Source organism: Podarcis muralis, chromosome 3 (genome assembly GCF_964188315.1).
Source record: "Podarcis muralis chromosome 3, rPodMur119.hap1.1, whole genome shotgun sequence".
Lineage (NCBI taxonomy): Eukaryota > Metazoa > Chordata > Lepidosauria > Squamata > Lacertidae > Podarcis > Podarcis muralis.
The window spans coordinates 1,266,715-1,283,703 of NC_135657.1; the positions used below are offsets into that span (position 1 = coordinate 1,266,715).

At 51.5% G+C, this 16,989-nt stretch overlaps 1 protein-coding gene across 7 annotated transcripts in view; it reads right to left on the reverse strand.

Moving 5' to 3' along the window:
* The window catches only part of DTNB (dystrobrevin beta), a 100,585-nt gene that overhangs the window by 34,475 nt on the left and 49,121 nt on the right, over positions 1 to 16,989 (reverse strand). For 4 of the 7 annotated variants that reach the window (XM_028725310.2, XM_028725313.2, XM_028725311.2 and 1 more), the window contains exons 10-13: positions 10,539 to 10,616; positions 5,040 to 5,129; positions 2,669 to 2,759; positions 1,407 to 1,492 (exon numbers count right to left, since the gene is read on the reverse strand). In XM_028725310.2, coding sequence (XP_028581143.2) covers positions 1,407 to 1,492; positions 2,669 to 2,759; positions 5,040 to 5,129; positions 10,539 to 10,616 — 345 coding nt within the window. The remainder of the gene's footprint in view (positions 1 to 1,406; positions 1,493 to 2,668; positions 2,760 to 5,039; positions 5,130 to 10,538; positions 10,617 to 16,989) is intronic. The other 3 variants (XM_028725314.2, XM_028725312.2, XM_028725315.2) reach the window with 2 other exon arrangements.

Here is a 16,989-nt window from a genome sequence, read left to right on the forward strand (position 1 = left end):
TAATCTTGGTTTTTAAGCTGTATTTCAATCAATTTGATACGGAAGGAACAGGGGGGGGGTACCCATCCTTCCCTACCGCTCCCTGAAGGGGTCCGAGGCGATGGCCCCTGCAGTGCCCAGCCGGCCTCGAACCCTCAGCCCCCGCACCATTGCATAGGCACCACACTGTACCCCTGCCTTGTAAATAAAAGGCTCTCTTTCCTGTCTTCACGCGGGCGGAATAAGCCCCATCTTTCCTATGCCTTTCTCTCGCCCTATTCCTAACGTGAGTCTGGAAAGCATTGAAACCTTTAGAAATTGATATAAAATCGACCACAACTCCGATTTTCTCCATCCTGGTGACATTCAACTCAGTTGCCTCTGGACTCCATGTTGCTACCCCTACCTCCATAATCTTCAAGACGACAAGTCACGTACACAGGAACTTCTTAATCCTGTCAGATCGTCCTGCCTAACCCTTCCTCCGGGCAATACCAGGTGGCAGACGATGCATATCACTGTCCCATTGTCCTGCCACCACCGGTACTCAAGAAATGTTTATTTATGTATATCCCTCACTCTGCACATTCCCCCCTCCCTTGTCTTAAATGTTAATCAGTGTAACCCCACCTCTCTGTAAACATATTCATGACGTGTGTAATATATTCATGATGTAATCCATGAAACCCAACCTTCCCAAAATGTATTCATGACGTTTCGTGCACTGTATTCTGGGACTTGGAGGGAACTTTTAAAAGTCTATGTCGCCCCATTCTCGGGGTTCAATCTCGCCTTGAACCTGTTGCGCAATAAACTTGGATCTTCTACAGTTTGCTCCTGCGTCCGGCTGAGCTCATTTTCTTCCGCAGGGACCCACGGACTTAGTCCGATGAGCTGGGTGGCAGAGCAGCCTCGCACCCAGATTTTTCCGTAACAAATTGTTTTTATATATGGTGTTAGCCGCCCTGAGCCCGGTCTTGGCTGGCGAGGGCAGGGTATAAATAAAATTTATTATTATTATTATTATTATTAAGAGGTCCCAGGGGTCAATCAGTCCAATCCTCGTGTTCTTCCAGAGTCTGGCACAGAGCGGACCTTGTCCAGACTGTTCCCCCCGCCTCTCTTTGCTATGCCAGGGCATTCATATTTTGCACGCCCCTTTAAAACGCCAAGCCTTCATTTTTCTCCACCCCAACTTTCTTATGCAAAAATAAAAAATGAAATGTTTTATTGAGCTGATGGAGCGTAAGGACTGCAAAATCCTCCAGCTGCCTAGTGGGGCTGTCCCCTTGTCAAAGCACCCGCCCACAGAACTCCCACCGGGAGGCAGCAGCAATGGAAAGTGCGGAAGGGAGCAGATCTCTTGCTCAGGAGCCCAACGAAGGCCAGACTGCCACCCCTCCTCCACGCCACCCGAGTCCCCTCACCTGTTCTTGTTCTCCAGCTCTGCTATCAGCTGCCGCTGCTGCTTGTTGGCGTCGAAGTTGAACCCCAGGTCTGTGGGTGGGCGTGGCTGTCAAGAGACCCCAAAGACAGACACGGCTCAACGAGGACCCAGTACTGAAACCCACGCAAGCAGCCCCCTCCCCGTCACCAACAGCGCTGGGGAGATGGTGGTAAAGACGGGGAAGGAAATCAGATCAGGTTGTCGTTTAATCGTAGAGTTGGAAGGGACCCCAAAGGCCATCTAGTCCAACCCCCTGCAATGCAGGAATCTGTTTAGGGAAGTTTTTGATGTTTGAGCTTTTATTCTGTTTTTAGTGTTCTCCTGGGAGCCGCCCAGAGTGGCTGGGGAAACCCAGCCAGATGGGCAGGGTATAAATGATAAAATTAGTATCATTATTATTTGCCCAACGTGGGGCTCAAACCCACAACCCTGTGATAAAGAGTCTCGTGCTCTACTGACTGAGCTACTGCTTTGTCCCCAGGGGCAGATCCTCCATAAGAAACAGGCCATTGGACCTTGTAGTCCAGCATTCTGCCCTCTCTGCGGCCAACCAGATGGTTGATCCAGCTGGCTTGTCTCTGGTTCTTACGGGAGTTGCTACTAAGGAGATGGTCTTTTCAGTGGTGGCACCCTAGTTACGAAATGCCCTCCCCAGAGAGGCTCACCTGGGGCCCGTGTTGTGGTCCTTCCAGTTCCAACCTTTTTAGAAACTTCACCAGGCTTTTTAAAAACACGCTTCAGTGCTTTGTGGACCGGGGGCGCTACTGTTGTCCGCTGTCGATTTAATTTTGATGCTGTCTTAACCTTTTTATGTTCTGCATTTTGATAGTTTATGGTGTGGCTTTTTGTTTTGTTTTAGAACAGAAAAGTTGTACACCACCCAGAGAACCTATTCTTAATGGGCAGCATGAAAACGCTGCGAAGCGTAAGCAAGCAAGCGTACAAGGTTTTCTTTGCTCCAATATGCTGACTCTCTGGGGACACTGGACCCTCATGGCTCCAGCCTGGCATCCAACTAATTATGTGACTCCCAATCTGAGCGCCACGCCTGTGGTGCAACGTGACGAAATGGACCGGAGGGACACAGACTCAGCGGCGCAAAATGCTCCTCCCAAATTGCTGTCGCATGTTTCGAAAGAAGCCGAGCGCTGCCAGCTCACCTGCCCAGGGAAGCAGCAGCTGGGCATACCACAGCCACAGGAGAAACCGTTAGCGAGAGAGGGGGCCAGACTGGCTGCTTACCACGTTTCCAGCTTCCGCAGCTAGCCTGGCAGCGTAGCGGGCGATGAGTCGGTGCTCCTCGTCCAGCCTGCTGGGGCTGTCCAGGACGCTGCTGGGGGCAGGAGGAGAAAGCCAACAAGCATGAGCGCCAGTCAGGCAAGGAAGCCAGCAGTTGCCCAACACCAGACAGGAGTCAGGGCCCTCCCACCTTACCAAGTCAACGTTTTGGTTTTGACCTATCAGTTGCCCAGATTTGTAGGCGCAGATCATCCTCTAGAATAAAATAGCTTACTAGGGAAATGCTGAAGTCGCCCTTTGGGGTGCCTCAGGGTCAATTTGTATGGTAGCCCAAATCTCAGTTGTACGGGTGTATGTATATATCTCAATTTTAACTCATGAGCTATTGCTACGGTCTGCTCTGATTGTATATTTTATCTTTATGAACACGGTTTTTATTGCAAGCTGGTCTTTGACCACAATAAATTATCTATCTATCTGTCTAAGCCTTATGTGGCTTAGATCCCCAAAATGCTCCAGGCCACCTCTCCCCATGTGAACCAAGCCGGACCCTTCGGTCGTCAACTGAGGCCCTTCTTCGTGGCGGTCCAGAGGGTGGCAAATGAGGGCAGGCCTTTTTGGTGGTGGCCCTGCCCTGGCAGCAGGCGGAATGCCTTTGGGGCCTCTTTTTAGCGAGGCGGGATCTGGAAGAATCTCTGATGAGTTATTAATCTTTTACTGCTTGTGTTTGTCTTAACTGGTTTTAACATAGGTTTGTTTGTTTTGCAAGGGCAAGCTGCCAAGTGCTTTGCAAATCTGATGCGCCATGACAAAATGGCCAGAGCAAACTGGGGAACAGGGAGCCGGCTGGAGTCTGCAAAAGGCCTCAGGAATATACGGCTGGTACCAACTTGAAAGAGGAATTGGACAATGGGAGTCTTATGTTTCAGAATAAGAAATGGGATGCAGGGATTGGACTGAGAGCTCAGGCTATAAATCTGAAGGGGCTTCAGCTGTGGCAACCTAAAACTGATTGGACCTAGCACCAACCAGGGGAGTGGCTGAGCCATTTGGGATGGTTTCCTGTGTGTAAAAATAAAAAGGAAGGAAAATTGCCCTGTTTAAAATGACGCGACAACCAAATGTCCTGCCGAGAGGAAGTGAACCCAACAGAAGATCCATCTTAAACACAATTGGGTCCCGATTTCAGTTTAGGGTGAAGATGCCCTGGGAGGTGGCACCCCCCTAATTCCTCTGGGAAAGACGTCCCCTGGCTGCTGGGCTGTGTGTGAGAAGGTGCGGGGTGAGCATGTGATGGTATGTATTCCATTTCCGTTGGGCTTTCCTTTGTGAAAAAGCTGCTCGCTAGGTCAGGGAGGGTGTGCATTTCTGCACACAATGGTGAGGCCGCATTTTGCAAACCAGAGCCTCATGCACCCATGTGCTGGACTCCTGGGGCACCAACTTCGAAGCAGATGAAAGGAGGTTGTTTCTGAAACTCAAAAGGACAAAACAGCCTTGCTGCTGCTGCTTAACTGAATTTTGCTGCTGCTTCTGTGCTCTTAAGGTAAAGGTGAAGGGACCCCTGACCATTAGGTCCAGTCGTGGCCGACTCTGGGGTTGCAGCGCTCATCTTGCTTTATTGGCTGATGGAGCCGGCGTACAGCTTCCGGGTCATGTGGCCAGCATGACAAAGCCGCTTCTGGCAAACCAGAGCAGCACACGGAAATGCCGTTTACCTTCCCGCCGGAGTGGTACCTATTTATCTATTGCACTTTGATGTGCTTTCGAACTGCTAAGTTGGCAGGAGCAGGGACCGAGCAACGGGAGCTCACCCCGTCGCGGGGATTCGAACCGCCGACCTTCTGATCAGCAAGTCCTAGGCTCTGTGGTTTAACCCACAGCGCAGCCAGGCTGCATGTTTTACAAATACCATCATGGCCCCCTCCACCCCCAAAACAAGGCTGCTTCCTCATTTTGAAACCATGCATCAAGGTGAAATAGTCATTATCGCAGAGGAAACCCCTCACCAAATTTAGGTAGGTAAAATGAGAGCCCCGTAATAAACATGTTTGAACCATGGGCTACAGATGGTTCATTCGGAACTGCTCAATATCTCAGGACTCTCAAACAGCATTTAGAAGCCTTTTTCATTAAATTGCTTACAAAGAATGCGGTTTTAAGAACTAACCCTCTTTGGGCCATGCGCCCAGATCCAATGCATGCACGCGCACCCTTTGGGGCACTGAGTGCTGGAGCCTCATGGCCTTTCTCCATGTGCAAGTTTCAGTTTCTGCAGTGGTCCAGCTGGCTCCTCAGGGCTTTGGGCACAGCTGCACATGGGACTGCTGTGTTCATGGGCTCCCCCTGCCCTCCCCCCTCTCCTAAGACTGACCGTGCGCCACTCTGGAGCTGGCTCACATAGGCTGCGATCAGGGCATGCTCATCCCTAAGCCGCTTGGAGGGGGCCGGGCTGTAGTGCAACCTGGGGAGGGGGGAGAGCAAAGGAGGCAAAACAACACGACAGAAATAAAAAGATGAGGGCATTCGGGAAAATGCAAATGATGGCAAGCAACAATTAAAATAAGGAAACTTAAAAACATTCAAAACATGGAAGGAAATGTGCAGGAACCTCATTGGAAAGAGTGTGGAATCACGGTGGCAAGGAGAAAGAGTTGGATTTTCCCGTATTTCTTCCCCCACCCCAAAGCTGCCCACATCACCTGGTAAAGGTAAAGGGGACCCCTGACCATTAGGTCCAGTCGTGGCCGACTCTGGGGTTGTGGTGCTCATCTCGCTTTACTGGCCGAGGGAGCCGGCGTACAGCTTCTGGGTCATGTGGCCAGCATGACTAAGCCACTTCTGGCGAACCAGAGCAGCACACGGAAACGCCGTTTACCTTCCCGCCGGAGCGGTACCTATTTATCTATTTGCACTTTGACGTGCTTTCGAACTGCTAGGTTGGCAGGAGCAGGGACTGAGCAACGGGAGCTCACCCCTTCGCGGGGGATTCAAACCGCCGGCCTTCTGATCGGCATCACCTGGCACCTGCAGGCAAAGAGCAGCCGCGTTTCTGCAAAATTCTTGTGCAAGGAGGGAGGAGGAGGCAGCACTTGAGGAGTCCCAAAATGCAAACACTGCCCCAGGTGTGCCTAAGGAGCTCTCTCCCCCCCCCCCCTTGGAGCAAATGGTGCCATAATGAGGAGATTCCCAGGAGCAGCCCCCACCGGCATTCTGCTTCCAGGGGCCACTTGGGCCGGACCCAGAGCACAAATGGAGAGGCCTTTGCTTCTCTGCCACAAGGTGGAAACAAGATTTGCTTGCTTCCACCTCTCCCAGCTCCGGCAGAGACATGCCCCTTGACACTTTTCATCTCTCAAGCAGCAGCTCCTCACTCCCTTCCTTCCCCTGTTGTTGTTGTTGTTTAGTCCTTTAGTCGTGTCCGCCTCTTCGTGACCCCCTGGACCAGAGCACACCAGGCCCTCCTGTCTTCCACTGCCTCCCGCAGTTTGGTCAAACTCATGCTGGTAGCTTCGAGAACACTGTCCCACCATCTCGTCCTCTGTCGTCCCCTTCTCCTTGTGCCCTCCATCTTTCCCAACATCAGGGTCTTTTCCAGGGAGTCTTCTCTTGTCATGAGGTGGCCAAAGTCTTGGAGCCTCAGCTTCAGGATCTGTCCTTCCCGTGAGCACTCAGGGCTGATTTCCTTCAGAATGGAGAGGTTGGATCTTCTTGCAGTCCATGGGACTCTCCAGAGTCTTCTTGCATTGACGTCCTTCTTCATGCAGTGCACAGCCCACAGGAGGCTACCAATTTAAAGGTAAAGGGACCCCTGACCATTAGGTCCAGTCGTGGACAACTCTGGGGTTGCGGCGCTCATCTTGCTATATAGGCCGAAGGAGCCGGCGTACAGCTTCCAGGTCATGTGGCCAGCAGGACTCAGCCACTTCTGGCGAACCACAGCAGCGCACGGAAACACCGTTTACCTTCCCGCCGGAGCGGTACCTATATATCTACTTGCACTTTGTGCTTTTGAACTGCTGGGTTGGCAGGAGCAGGGACAGAGCAACTGGAGCTCACCCCGTCGCGGGGATTCGAACCGCCGACCTTCTGATCGGCAAGCCCTAGGCTCAGTGGTTTAACCCACAGCGCAACCAGTGTCCCTTAGATGGCTTTAAACTTAGACGGCTTTAAAAGGAGATTGGATAATTTCATGGAGGAGGAGGGGGGAGGGATATGGATGGCTCCTAGCCAGGGTGGCTCTGCTCTGCCCTCCACTGTCACAGGCAGCAATGCTTCTGAATCCCAGGCGCTGGAAGCCACAGGAGGGGAGAGGGTGCTCCTGTGCTCAAATCCATTGACTCACCTGGTCGTCCACAGGATGATGGACTAGCTGGGACACTGGCCTGATCCAGCAGGCTCTTCCTCTGTCTGCTCTAAGCCAGGCTTTCCCAACCTGGTTCCCCACAGATGTAGCTGGAGGACAGCTTCCATCAGCCCCAGACGGTATGGCCAACGGTCAGGGGTGATGGGAGTTGTAGTTCCAGCTATTCCTGGGGTGCACCAAACCGGCTGCTCTAGACACAGCCTCCTCTCTCCCCGGTGCACAAAGGCTGTTCTCCGATTTGGAGCGCCTCCCTTTCCCCAATTACTTTTATGGCATGAGACTATTTACAAGGCTCACCTCTGACCCCACATCATGCTTTAAAGGCATTACACCTCCAAGCTGACTTCAATCACCGCTTGCAGTGTTTTATGGCCTCGCCATAAAGCTGGGCTTAGCGGCAGTGAAAAGTCATAAACAAGGAGGCCCCCCCTCCCTGTAAGATTCATGGGGGACCTTCCAGGAGGCAAGGGCCCATCTTGAGCAAGACAAAAGAGGAGGAGGAGGAGGGATCCCCTGCAGGGAGCAAGGCTGCTGCTGAGCTGGGTGAGTGTTTGCCGAGGGGGCATGTGGCTCTTCATCTTCCCCACCCAGACGCCAAACTTTGATGCCTTTTCAGCAACAGATGGAGGACTTTTCACTTGTCCAGGGAGCCCTTTTTTTTTTTTTTTTTTTTAGTAACTGGCTGGGTTTTATCTTAGTGGTTGTGTGCTGACATGTTTCACCCTGATGATGATGATGATTAAAATTTGTATACCACACTCCATCTGTAAATCTCAGGGCAGTTCACAGCATAAAAATACAAGATAAAAATACAGAATACATAATAAAAGCAAGGACAAAAACAATGCAAGCCAATGACTCCCCCCCCCCCGATGAACTTCAGAGTGGCAGGGCACAAGCTCCCAAAAGCCGGTGTCCCCCCAAGCGAAGAGGCTTGAATTAAAGGTTCAGAAAGGGAAAACCAAAATGACCAAGCGCAATGAAGCATCCGCCCCATGAGGAAAAGTTACAACTTTGCGAGCTCTTGGGGAGAGAGAAAAGGTGAGTAAGGGGGGGGGCATGATGGCAGAGGTAAATAAAATTGTGAATGGCACTGAGAAAATGGAAATAGTGTTTCTCCCTCTTTCATAAGACTAGAACTCATGGGTCAGATTGTGAGAAAGGCACTTCAAAGGCTTTTTCAGCATCTAAAGAAACTCACTGCTATCTGTTTATCTCCACGCTTTTCAAAATATCCAGTAACATTCAGCACTGGTCTCACATTATCCCTCAGTTGCCTTGTGGGTAGAAATCCTGTCTGATTTTCATGTGTTACATTTCTCAAGACTGTTTTAAGTCTCCTTGCCCAAATGGTTTCTCCCTCTCTCGTAAGTCAAAGCAGGAGTTCAGGGATGCCCGAGGCTCCGCTACCGGTTTTCCGGTGCCAGAGTACAAAAGGCCACGACCTGTCTTTGCGCCCCCCACTCTGGGGCAACACGGTCGTAACCAGGGCTTGTAACACTCGCCGTGACATCACTTTACGGGCAGAGCAAACACAAAGTGAGCTGCTGGATGCGTTATGGTCTGGCTAGACTCCCGTTTACGAGGCCGTGGGCTCCAGCTCCACCCCAACTCAGGTTGCGTCTGTGGAAGGAGGCTGTGCTTTGCTCACAAGGCAGCATATCTCAGCAGGCCTCCCTCTGGCCTAGATCAAAAGAGACAGAGGCATGTGGGCATCAGAGCTTCAAGGCTTCTAATAAAATGTGCAATTGGGCAGAGGCAAGGAGAATCCGGACCCTCTTGTCTGGAAATGTCAGAAAAGCAGCCTGTGATATACGGGAAGGGGGTGGCTGCAGAAGAACAAGCGGGAGAGAGGAAGAACGAGAAGAAACTTGCTCCACCAACATGCTCCTCCACCTGAATCCTGAAAGAGACACCAGGAAGACAGAGAGCTCGGGTGCTGCTTGAATGTTCATGTGTGCGCTTCTTGCAGAACATTCTTGTTCCTCAACCCTGGAGGTGAAAACTGCAAAACTGATGTGAGAACATGGCACAGGCAGGGCAAGTCAGTGGAGGACTGCTGAAGGCATAGCTGCTTAGCAAGGGCTGCTCTGGCAGGGACAGGTGCCTCTCGCTTCCTCTGCCCCGACTGGGTGGCTTTGAAAGAGGATGGGACAAATTCATGAAGGGCAATGGTTCCTCATGGCTACTAGCCATAATGGCTAGGCTTGGCAGCGATGCTTCTGAATAGCAGTTGCTGGAAACTGGAGGAGAGGAGAGCAGCCAGGCTTTCCTGGTGTTCCTAAGCCACGTGCGAGCCCTCCGAGAGTGCCAAACGCTTTGGTGCCTTAGCTTAGGGCCAGTTCTGGCTTAAGTCCTGCCAGGGTTGTGCCCTCTCTGATGTTGCCCAATTGCAGCTGCTCCTGCGCCTTCTCTTCCTGACTCTGCCGCCTCCTCCAGGCAGGGAGGAGAAGCTGGAGCAGCGGAAGATGGAGATGTTACTCCCAGAGCCAGCACCTTCCTGGAGCTCCAGATAATGCCCACACGAGAACGTTGCCTGGTCAGTAGGTTCCCCTCTTTCTTTTCCTTTCCACTGTGCCCTTAAGAAGTGTTCAAAGCCAGCTCAAACCCCAATGGGAGAATGGTCCCTGCTTAGTCTAAGGTAGCTCCCTGGACCAGGTAAGAGACAAGCACCACTCATCCTACTCATCCTGGTCAGAATAATCCTTCTACAGTGGTACCTCTGGATGCGAGCGGGATCCATTCCGGAGCCCCGTTCGCATCCTGAAGCGAACGCAACCTGCATCTGCGCGTGACATCATTTTGAGCATCTGTGCATGCGTGAGCGGCGAAACCCGGAAGTAATGCACTCAGTTACTTCTGGGTCGCCACAGAGCGCAACCCAAAAATACTCATCCCGAAACTACTTCAACCCGAGCTATGACTGTACATTAAACTCACTTAAGGGACAAGATCAAAACAAACAAAGCCTTTACATGCAGGAGACAAAACCATTCTGATGGTTAAAAAACAAGCGAAAGGAACTTAAAAAGACGACTCCAATTCATCTTTGCCTAAGAAAGGAGGGAAGCTCTTCAGAGAGTCAATGGGAAACGCCAAATCAGATCTCTCCAGGCGTCAGTTGTGCTTTTATCTTCCTCAGTTGCCTCCTGACATTTGGGAAATGAACTTGTTTCAGGTTCTGCACAGCAGGTCATGGGGGTGGGGGGAGGAATTCAGACCTGAAGAGTGGTGTTTTGGGTGGGGGGAGAGAGAAGGGCTGGTCCCAGCCAACAGGGAACCCCAGTGCCTCCTCCAGGTGGAGAGAAATGGCTCAGATGTACTGTGGGGGGAAACCTCAAGCCGCAGAGACACCACCAGGAATCAAACCTGGTTTTAGCAATATCCAGAACGCTCAGAGCAGGAGCTGCCATCTCCGCTCCTTCATCGGCCACCTTCTCTCTGCAGCACCCCCAGAGGAGCCCCCCCCCATCTCCCACCCCTCACAAACGGAGTGCACATCCCTACCTTTTCGTTGGAGTCGGGGCTCCGGAGGACATGTGGGTCACCATGGCATCATTCATGTTCGCGAGGGGCCGGGAAGGGCTGAAACAGAAAGGTTTTATGGTGGGTTATGGCCGATGACCAAGAGATGGTGCAGGGCTGGAGGAAAACCAACCACGGACGCTTCGGGGGCAGCAGCTGGTTGGAGACTCTGCCCCCCCACTTCCTTTTTTGCGCTATAATTTTTTATTAGATTTTCCAAACATTTTCACAATGATCCTCATCTCAAATAATTGCATTGTTTCATAAATTGACTTCCCACTCCCACCTCCGCAGTGTTTGTACTCAAATCTTTTCTACTGCATTATGTCTTTATCTGTCAGAAAAAAGTTTCTCTATTTACCAACATTTTACCATTTTCCGCTTCTGCCTCAAATCCTGCCTGCGATTTCATTTGACTATAATATTTTTTTTAAGTAGTCCATTCTTCTTCAATTATAAAATTCTTCACAAAGGTATAAACTTCTGTCATGTTGGCTCTGACTCCCCTTTTCTCTAACCTAAGAAGTCCCAGGCGCTGCAACTTTTCCCGACAGGGGAGCTGCTGTCTGGATCATCTTGGTGGCCCTTTTCCGAACCTTTTCCAACTCTACAATCTCCTTTGGGAGGTGAGCTGAATCATAGACTAAGTGTGGCTGAATCATAGACTGGTATAACGGCAGGGTGATGTTGGCAGTCCAATTTTCAATTCCTTTCCTAATGATCCTTTGTATGGCGCTCGCCTTTTCCACAGATGCCACACACTGGGGCGGCATCTTCATCAATCTACCGTATTTTCCGCTCTATAAGACGTACTTCCCCCCTCCTAAAAAGTAAGGGAGAATGCGTGTGCTTCTTATGGAGCGAATGCAGGCGGGGGCTCTGCTCAGCAGTCCCTTTAAAGAGCTGCGTGGAGCATGTGTGCGGCTCTTCGTGGCTTTTCCCTAAGGAGGGAGAAGGGCTGCCCTTGGCCTTAGCCACACACAACCTCTCCTGGGCAGGGGATGAAGGTTCCCCTTGCCCGGGAGAGGCTGTGCGCGGCTATCCCATAAGCCAGGACAGCAAGCGGGATTGCTGCGCAGCGATCCCGCTTGCTGTCCTGGCTTATGGGATTCATAGAATCATAGAGTTGGAATAGACCACAAGGGCCATTGAGTCTAACCCCCTGCCAAGCAGGAAACACCATCAGAGCACTCCTGACATATGGTTGTCAAGCCTCTGCTTAAAGACCTCCAAAGAAGGAGACTCCACCACACTCCTTGGCAGCAAATTCCACTGTCGAACAGCTCTTACTGTCAGGAAGTTCTTCCTAATGTTTAGGTGGAATCTTCTTTCTTGTAGTTTGGATCCATTGCTCCGTGTCCGCTTCTCTGGAGCAGCAGAAAACAACCTTTCTCCCTCCTCTATGTGACATCCTTTTATATATTTGAACATGGCTATCATATCACCCCTTAACCTCCTCTTCTCCAGGCTAAACATGCCCAGCTCCCTTAGCCGTTCCTCATAAGGCATCAATTCGGAATATGTTTTTTTTCTTGTTTTCCTCTTCCAATAACTAGGTGCGTCTTATGGTCTGGTGCGTCTTAAAGAGCAAAAAATATGGTATCTGTTACAACCGCCTTTCATTTCAGCAGCTTGGAGGCAGCTCACAAACAAACAAAAGCCAACTGTGAAATGACGAGAATACAACCGAGTGCCTTCTACCTTGCTATAATTTGTGTGCAAGCTGTCCCTGGCAGTGCCAGTCATTCAAGTGCTCAACAAACACACATGTCAAGTCCTGTCCTGCATTTTACCAGCTGCATATTATCAGCTTCCCAGCTGCACAATTCTTTTCCCGATTCCACAGTTTGGGTCCAGCTGCATACTACCAAAAAGCAACAACAACAAAATCCCTGCCGTCAGCAAACCAAGCCTCTCTCTGCTCCCTCTATTTGGCAACTCAGCAACTTCCTCCTGTTCAGTCCAGTTCCTCTCAAAGTTTCACAGGCCAGTCGCTACCTTGTGCAAGGGAGAGAGGGAAGCACAGGTGTTTGCAGAGTGAGTAGCCAGGTGCAGAAGTTCACTTGCCCTTCTGGGACTGGAGTAAGGACGTCAGAAGAGGCTGCTGGATCAGGCCAAAGACCCACCTAGTCCAGCACTCTGTTCTCACAGAGGCCAACCAGATGCACCCATGGGAAGTTCGCAAGCAGGACCTGTGCAGCATAAGAGCACCCTTCTTCCATCCTGTGGTTTCCACCAAACACACAAGGCTCAGAACATTCAATAGGCAACCAGAAACCTGCTTTTCTGCAGCTGCCTCAAGCTGTCACCCAGCAAAGCTTGCAATAATAATAATAATAATAATAATAATAATAATACTTTTATTGTCAATGTACAACCGATGTACAACTGTTAACAGAGAAATCTGAGGGCTCCCTTGGACAAAAACCAAGGACACCAGATGTTACATCATGGTTACACCATGAAAGGGGAGGTCTGGTGGCAGGAATCTGAGCATCCTGGACCCTGCCCCATGGTTCCCCTTGCCCTCCACCAAACACCCATCAAGTGTAACAAAAAAGATATTTACATTTCCCTGTTTCCCAGCCACGTTAATCCCACCCTTTTGTCTTCAACTGGGTTTGTTCTTTCTGGCATGGCTACCTGTCTGGCACTCAGGTATCAGGAGGCCAGGGATTATCCCTCAGGCAGAGGGGCTGCTGAGTAGCTGAGCTCACATGTCTATAGGAATTTCTGAAGTTTTCCCAAGGAGCCAGTACATAGATACATTTATCAGTGAATTCTTACATTTGGTATCGTGCAGCAAAGGCCCTTTGACTAGATAGGAAGAAACTGTGATGAAGTGTTTTGTGGGGACAAATCACAAAAGTGATTGTGCTGGTTTTGGCAGTGGGCTGCATGTGCAGGATATCTGCTGGAGGGGCAACCCCCCCAACCTATACATAAATTCCTGCAACACTATGAAATTAACCGAACCTCCCCACCACCCCAAACACTCAATCTCGTTGCACTCTGTGTGCTTGTCAAACAACATCCTTCTCTTCCCCCACCCCAGTGGTCCCCAAGGTCTGCAAGTATCCCAGGCAGCAGGGAGAAAGCCCTTCTTCCGCAGGCTAGACCCTCTCGCTGTCCCACTTCTCTTGCCGAAGCAACTGCACTCAGGGCAGCAGAATTAAAAACAAAACAAAACAGGGAGGGGGGCAATGTGCTTTTGTCCTCTGCTGCCTCCAATTTCCAATTTGTAGCAAAATAATGCTGCTGTGGTGTAGGGAAGGATGGGTGTGTGGGTGTGTGGAGGAATCATTTCCTTGCTCCACTTGGTATGGGGGCCTATAAAAATGAAAACATAGTCAAAAGGGGGCTGTGTCACACACTTATCACTAAGCCCCTGCCTCTGCCCCATGGAAGGGTACAAAGATTAATCTGTCTGTGATGGTCTGGGACCTGGGCTCGGACTCGGAACCAGAGGAGACTCGGTCTGCACCAGATCCTTTGCCCCAGGCGGCATCTGAACCAAGTCTGGGGCCTGATCCTGAAGAGTCCCAGTCTGCACAGGTTCCCCTGCAACAAGCCCCATCTGGGCCGAGTCAGGGGCCTGAGCCTGCTTTGGCTCCAGATGCGGGGATTCCCTCGTTGCCTCCAGCTGGGCCATCACTTACAGCTGCTCCACTACCGGTTGGGTCAGGGGAGGCTGAGGCGGCCTCTGGGTCTAGTCACCCACCGACGTCTCCCGAGCTGCAGAGACTCAGGTCTGAGAGAAGGAGAGACCTGAGTGCTCGCAGGAGGAGTGCTCGCCTTCGGGCGAGACTGGAAGGTAAGTCGCCGGGGGATCAGGACCGGCCGCTACCCTGACAAAGATACAGTGGTGCCCTGCAAGACGAATGCCTCGCAAGACAAAAAACTCGCTAGACGAAAGGGTTTTCCGTTTTTTGAGTCGTTCCGCAAAACGAATTTCCCTATGGGCTTGCTTCGCAAGACGAAACGTATTGCGAGTTCTTGCGAGTTTGTTTCCTTTTTCTTAAAGCCGCTAAGCCGTTAATAGCCGCTAAGCCGCTAATAGCCGTGCTTCGCAAGACGAAAAAACCGCAAGACGAAGAGACTCGCGGAACGGATTAATTTCGTCTTGCGAGGCACCACTGTAAAAGGCTGTCGGACCCCGCCCCAGGTTGCAGGAGCAACATTGCTGTATGCTAGATCCTGCCTGAGATCCTATACTTGTCCTTGCCTGGATTCCTGCCTTGGCCTGTCAGACTGTCTATCAGCAGAACCTTTGGGTTCGGGACCGGACCTGTACTGCGTTTCACGGGTTACCCCCGGGCCCAGCACACCGTCAAAGATTCTTTCCTTGGACTTTTTAAAGCAGAGGTTGGATGGCCATCTGTCATGAATGCTTTAGTTGAGATTCCTGCATTTTAGGGGGTTGGACTAAATGACCCTCGGGTCCCTTCTATGATTCGATGAGAGTGCAACTGGCTGCTTGACTGAGCTGAACAGCAGGACCCCTCAGCCAGCAGCAGCCTTGAGAAGAGAACAGAAGAGCTCCGTCCGTCCGTCCAGATTATCAAGCCTACTTCAAGTTTGCCCTGGTATGGCAGCAAAGGTGCCCACACAAAGAACCCAGTGTTGGATGACACTGCTGCCAAGAGGTTAGAAATTGGTGCTGGATATTTCTAACACAAAAAAAGAAAATGAAAAGGAGGAGAGAGAAAGAGATTAGAGAAAAGAAAGCCCACAGAACACTGCACTCAGGGCAGTTTTTAGTAACCCGGAGGCAGCAAATTTCGGTGGGGAGGGGAGGGAAAACCAGTTTTTTTTTCCTTTTTCCTCCCACTTCAGCTTCTCTTGCCCAGCTCCGTGGTGGCAGCACTCCTCCTGACCTCATTTTTGTCTCAAAGGATGAGAGGAGGCAAACAAGCACTTTTGCGTTTCCAGAGGCAACTTCCTTTTGCAGAGATGTGAGAGACACCCAGAGACTCCACAGGACAAAACTGGGCCGGATCCCTCACCGCCGGTGGCTCTGCTCACTGGGCCAGAACAGCACCAGGCAAGAAGATGGCAAGACGACAGAGGCTTTCTGAGCCTCCCGTTGCCACACTCTCAAAGCACGCGGTGGCATTTCCCTCCTGAATTAGTCGGGGCGTGAATTACACAGAAAGCTCTGGCGGCAGAGGCAAAACTGAGCATGCCGTTCCAGGGAGGGGAGGCGGGAACAGATCGAATGTGGGTGCACTTACAAACAGGAGTGGAACAGGCGCATGCAGGCTAATGCAACCCTTGGCTGCAGGACCAGGAGAGTGCCCAGTGCCAGGAAGCAAGAATTCACCTCTCTGTTCTGCACTCACGATGGCACCATGGCACTCAGACTGCTTCATTCTCCATCAGAGCATGTCACGTGGCTTCCTGCTGAAACCCTCTAATTTCTGATACCGCAAATAGTCCTTGCGCTGTAGCACAAGAGCGCCCCTCCAGGTGGCAACGGCAGCAGGGGGTTCGAGTCATGATCTCCGAGAAGAAGCCCTGGACAGGGTGGTCAGGGCTGAATGAGGGCTGGGCGGAGCTGGAGGAGCTGCTGGTTGGTGGCCCTGCAGAGGGACCCAGCAGGTTATGGGAGGCTGTATGTGGGCCTTGTGAAATGTTAATAATAACAATAACAATAATTTATACCCCGCGCAACTGGCTGGGTTTCCCCAGCCACTCTGGGCGGCTCCCAACAGAATATTAAGAACACAATAAAACATCAAACGTTAAAAGCTTCCCTCAACAGGGCTGCCTTCAGATGTCTTCTAAAAGTCAGATAGTTGTTTATTTCCTTGACATCTGATGGGAGGCATTCCACAGGGCGGGCGCCACTACAGTGGTGACTCGCAAGACGAAATTAATTCGTTCCGCAAGTTTTTTCTTCTTGCGAGTTTTTCGTCTTGCGAAGCACGGTTTCCCATAGGAATGCATTGAAAATCAATAAATGCGTTCCTATGGAAACCGACTTCAGACCAGGTCCGGGGACAGTCTGTCCCCCAACCTCTTCTGAAGGCTGGGGGGGGGGGGACAAGGGCTTTTCTTCCCACCCCCAGCATTTTAAAAAACCCCGGGACAGCGGAGGACTTCTCCGCTGTCGGGGCGATCTTAAAATGCTGGCGGGTGGCAGCGAAGCCTCTGTTGCCGCCCGCCAGCATTTTAAAATCGCCCCGGGACAGCGGAGGACTTCTCCGCTGTCCCGGGGCGATTTAAAAGCCCCCGGGAAGGCAGGCAGGGGGGAGCAAAGACTTTTGCCCCCCCCCGGCCTTCAGAAGAGGTCCTGGACCTCTTCTGAAGGCCGGCAGGGGGTGAAAGTCTTTGCTCCCCCCCGCCTGCCTTCAAAAGCCGTCCGGAATAGCGGAGAAACGAAGGCTGGCGGCGGGAAGAGGTCTCTCCGCCCCGCCGCCAGCCTTCGGAG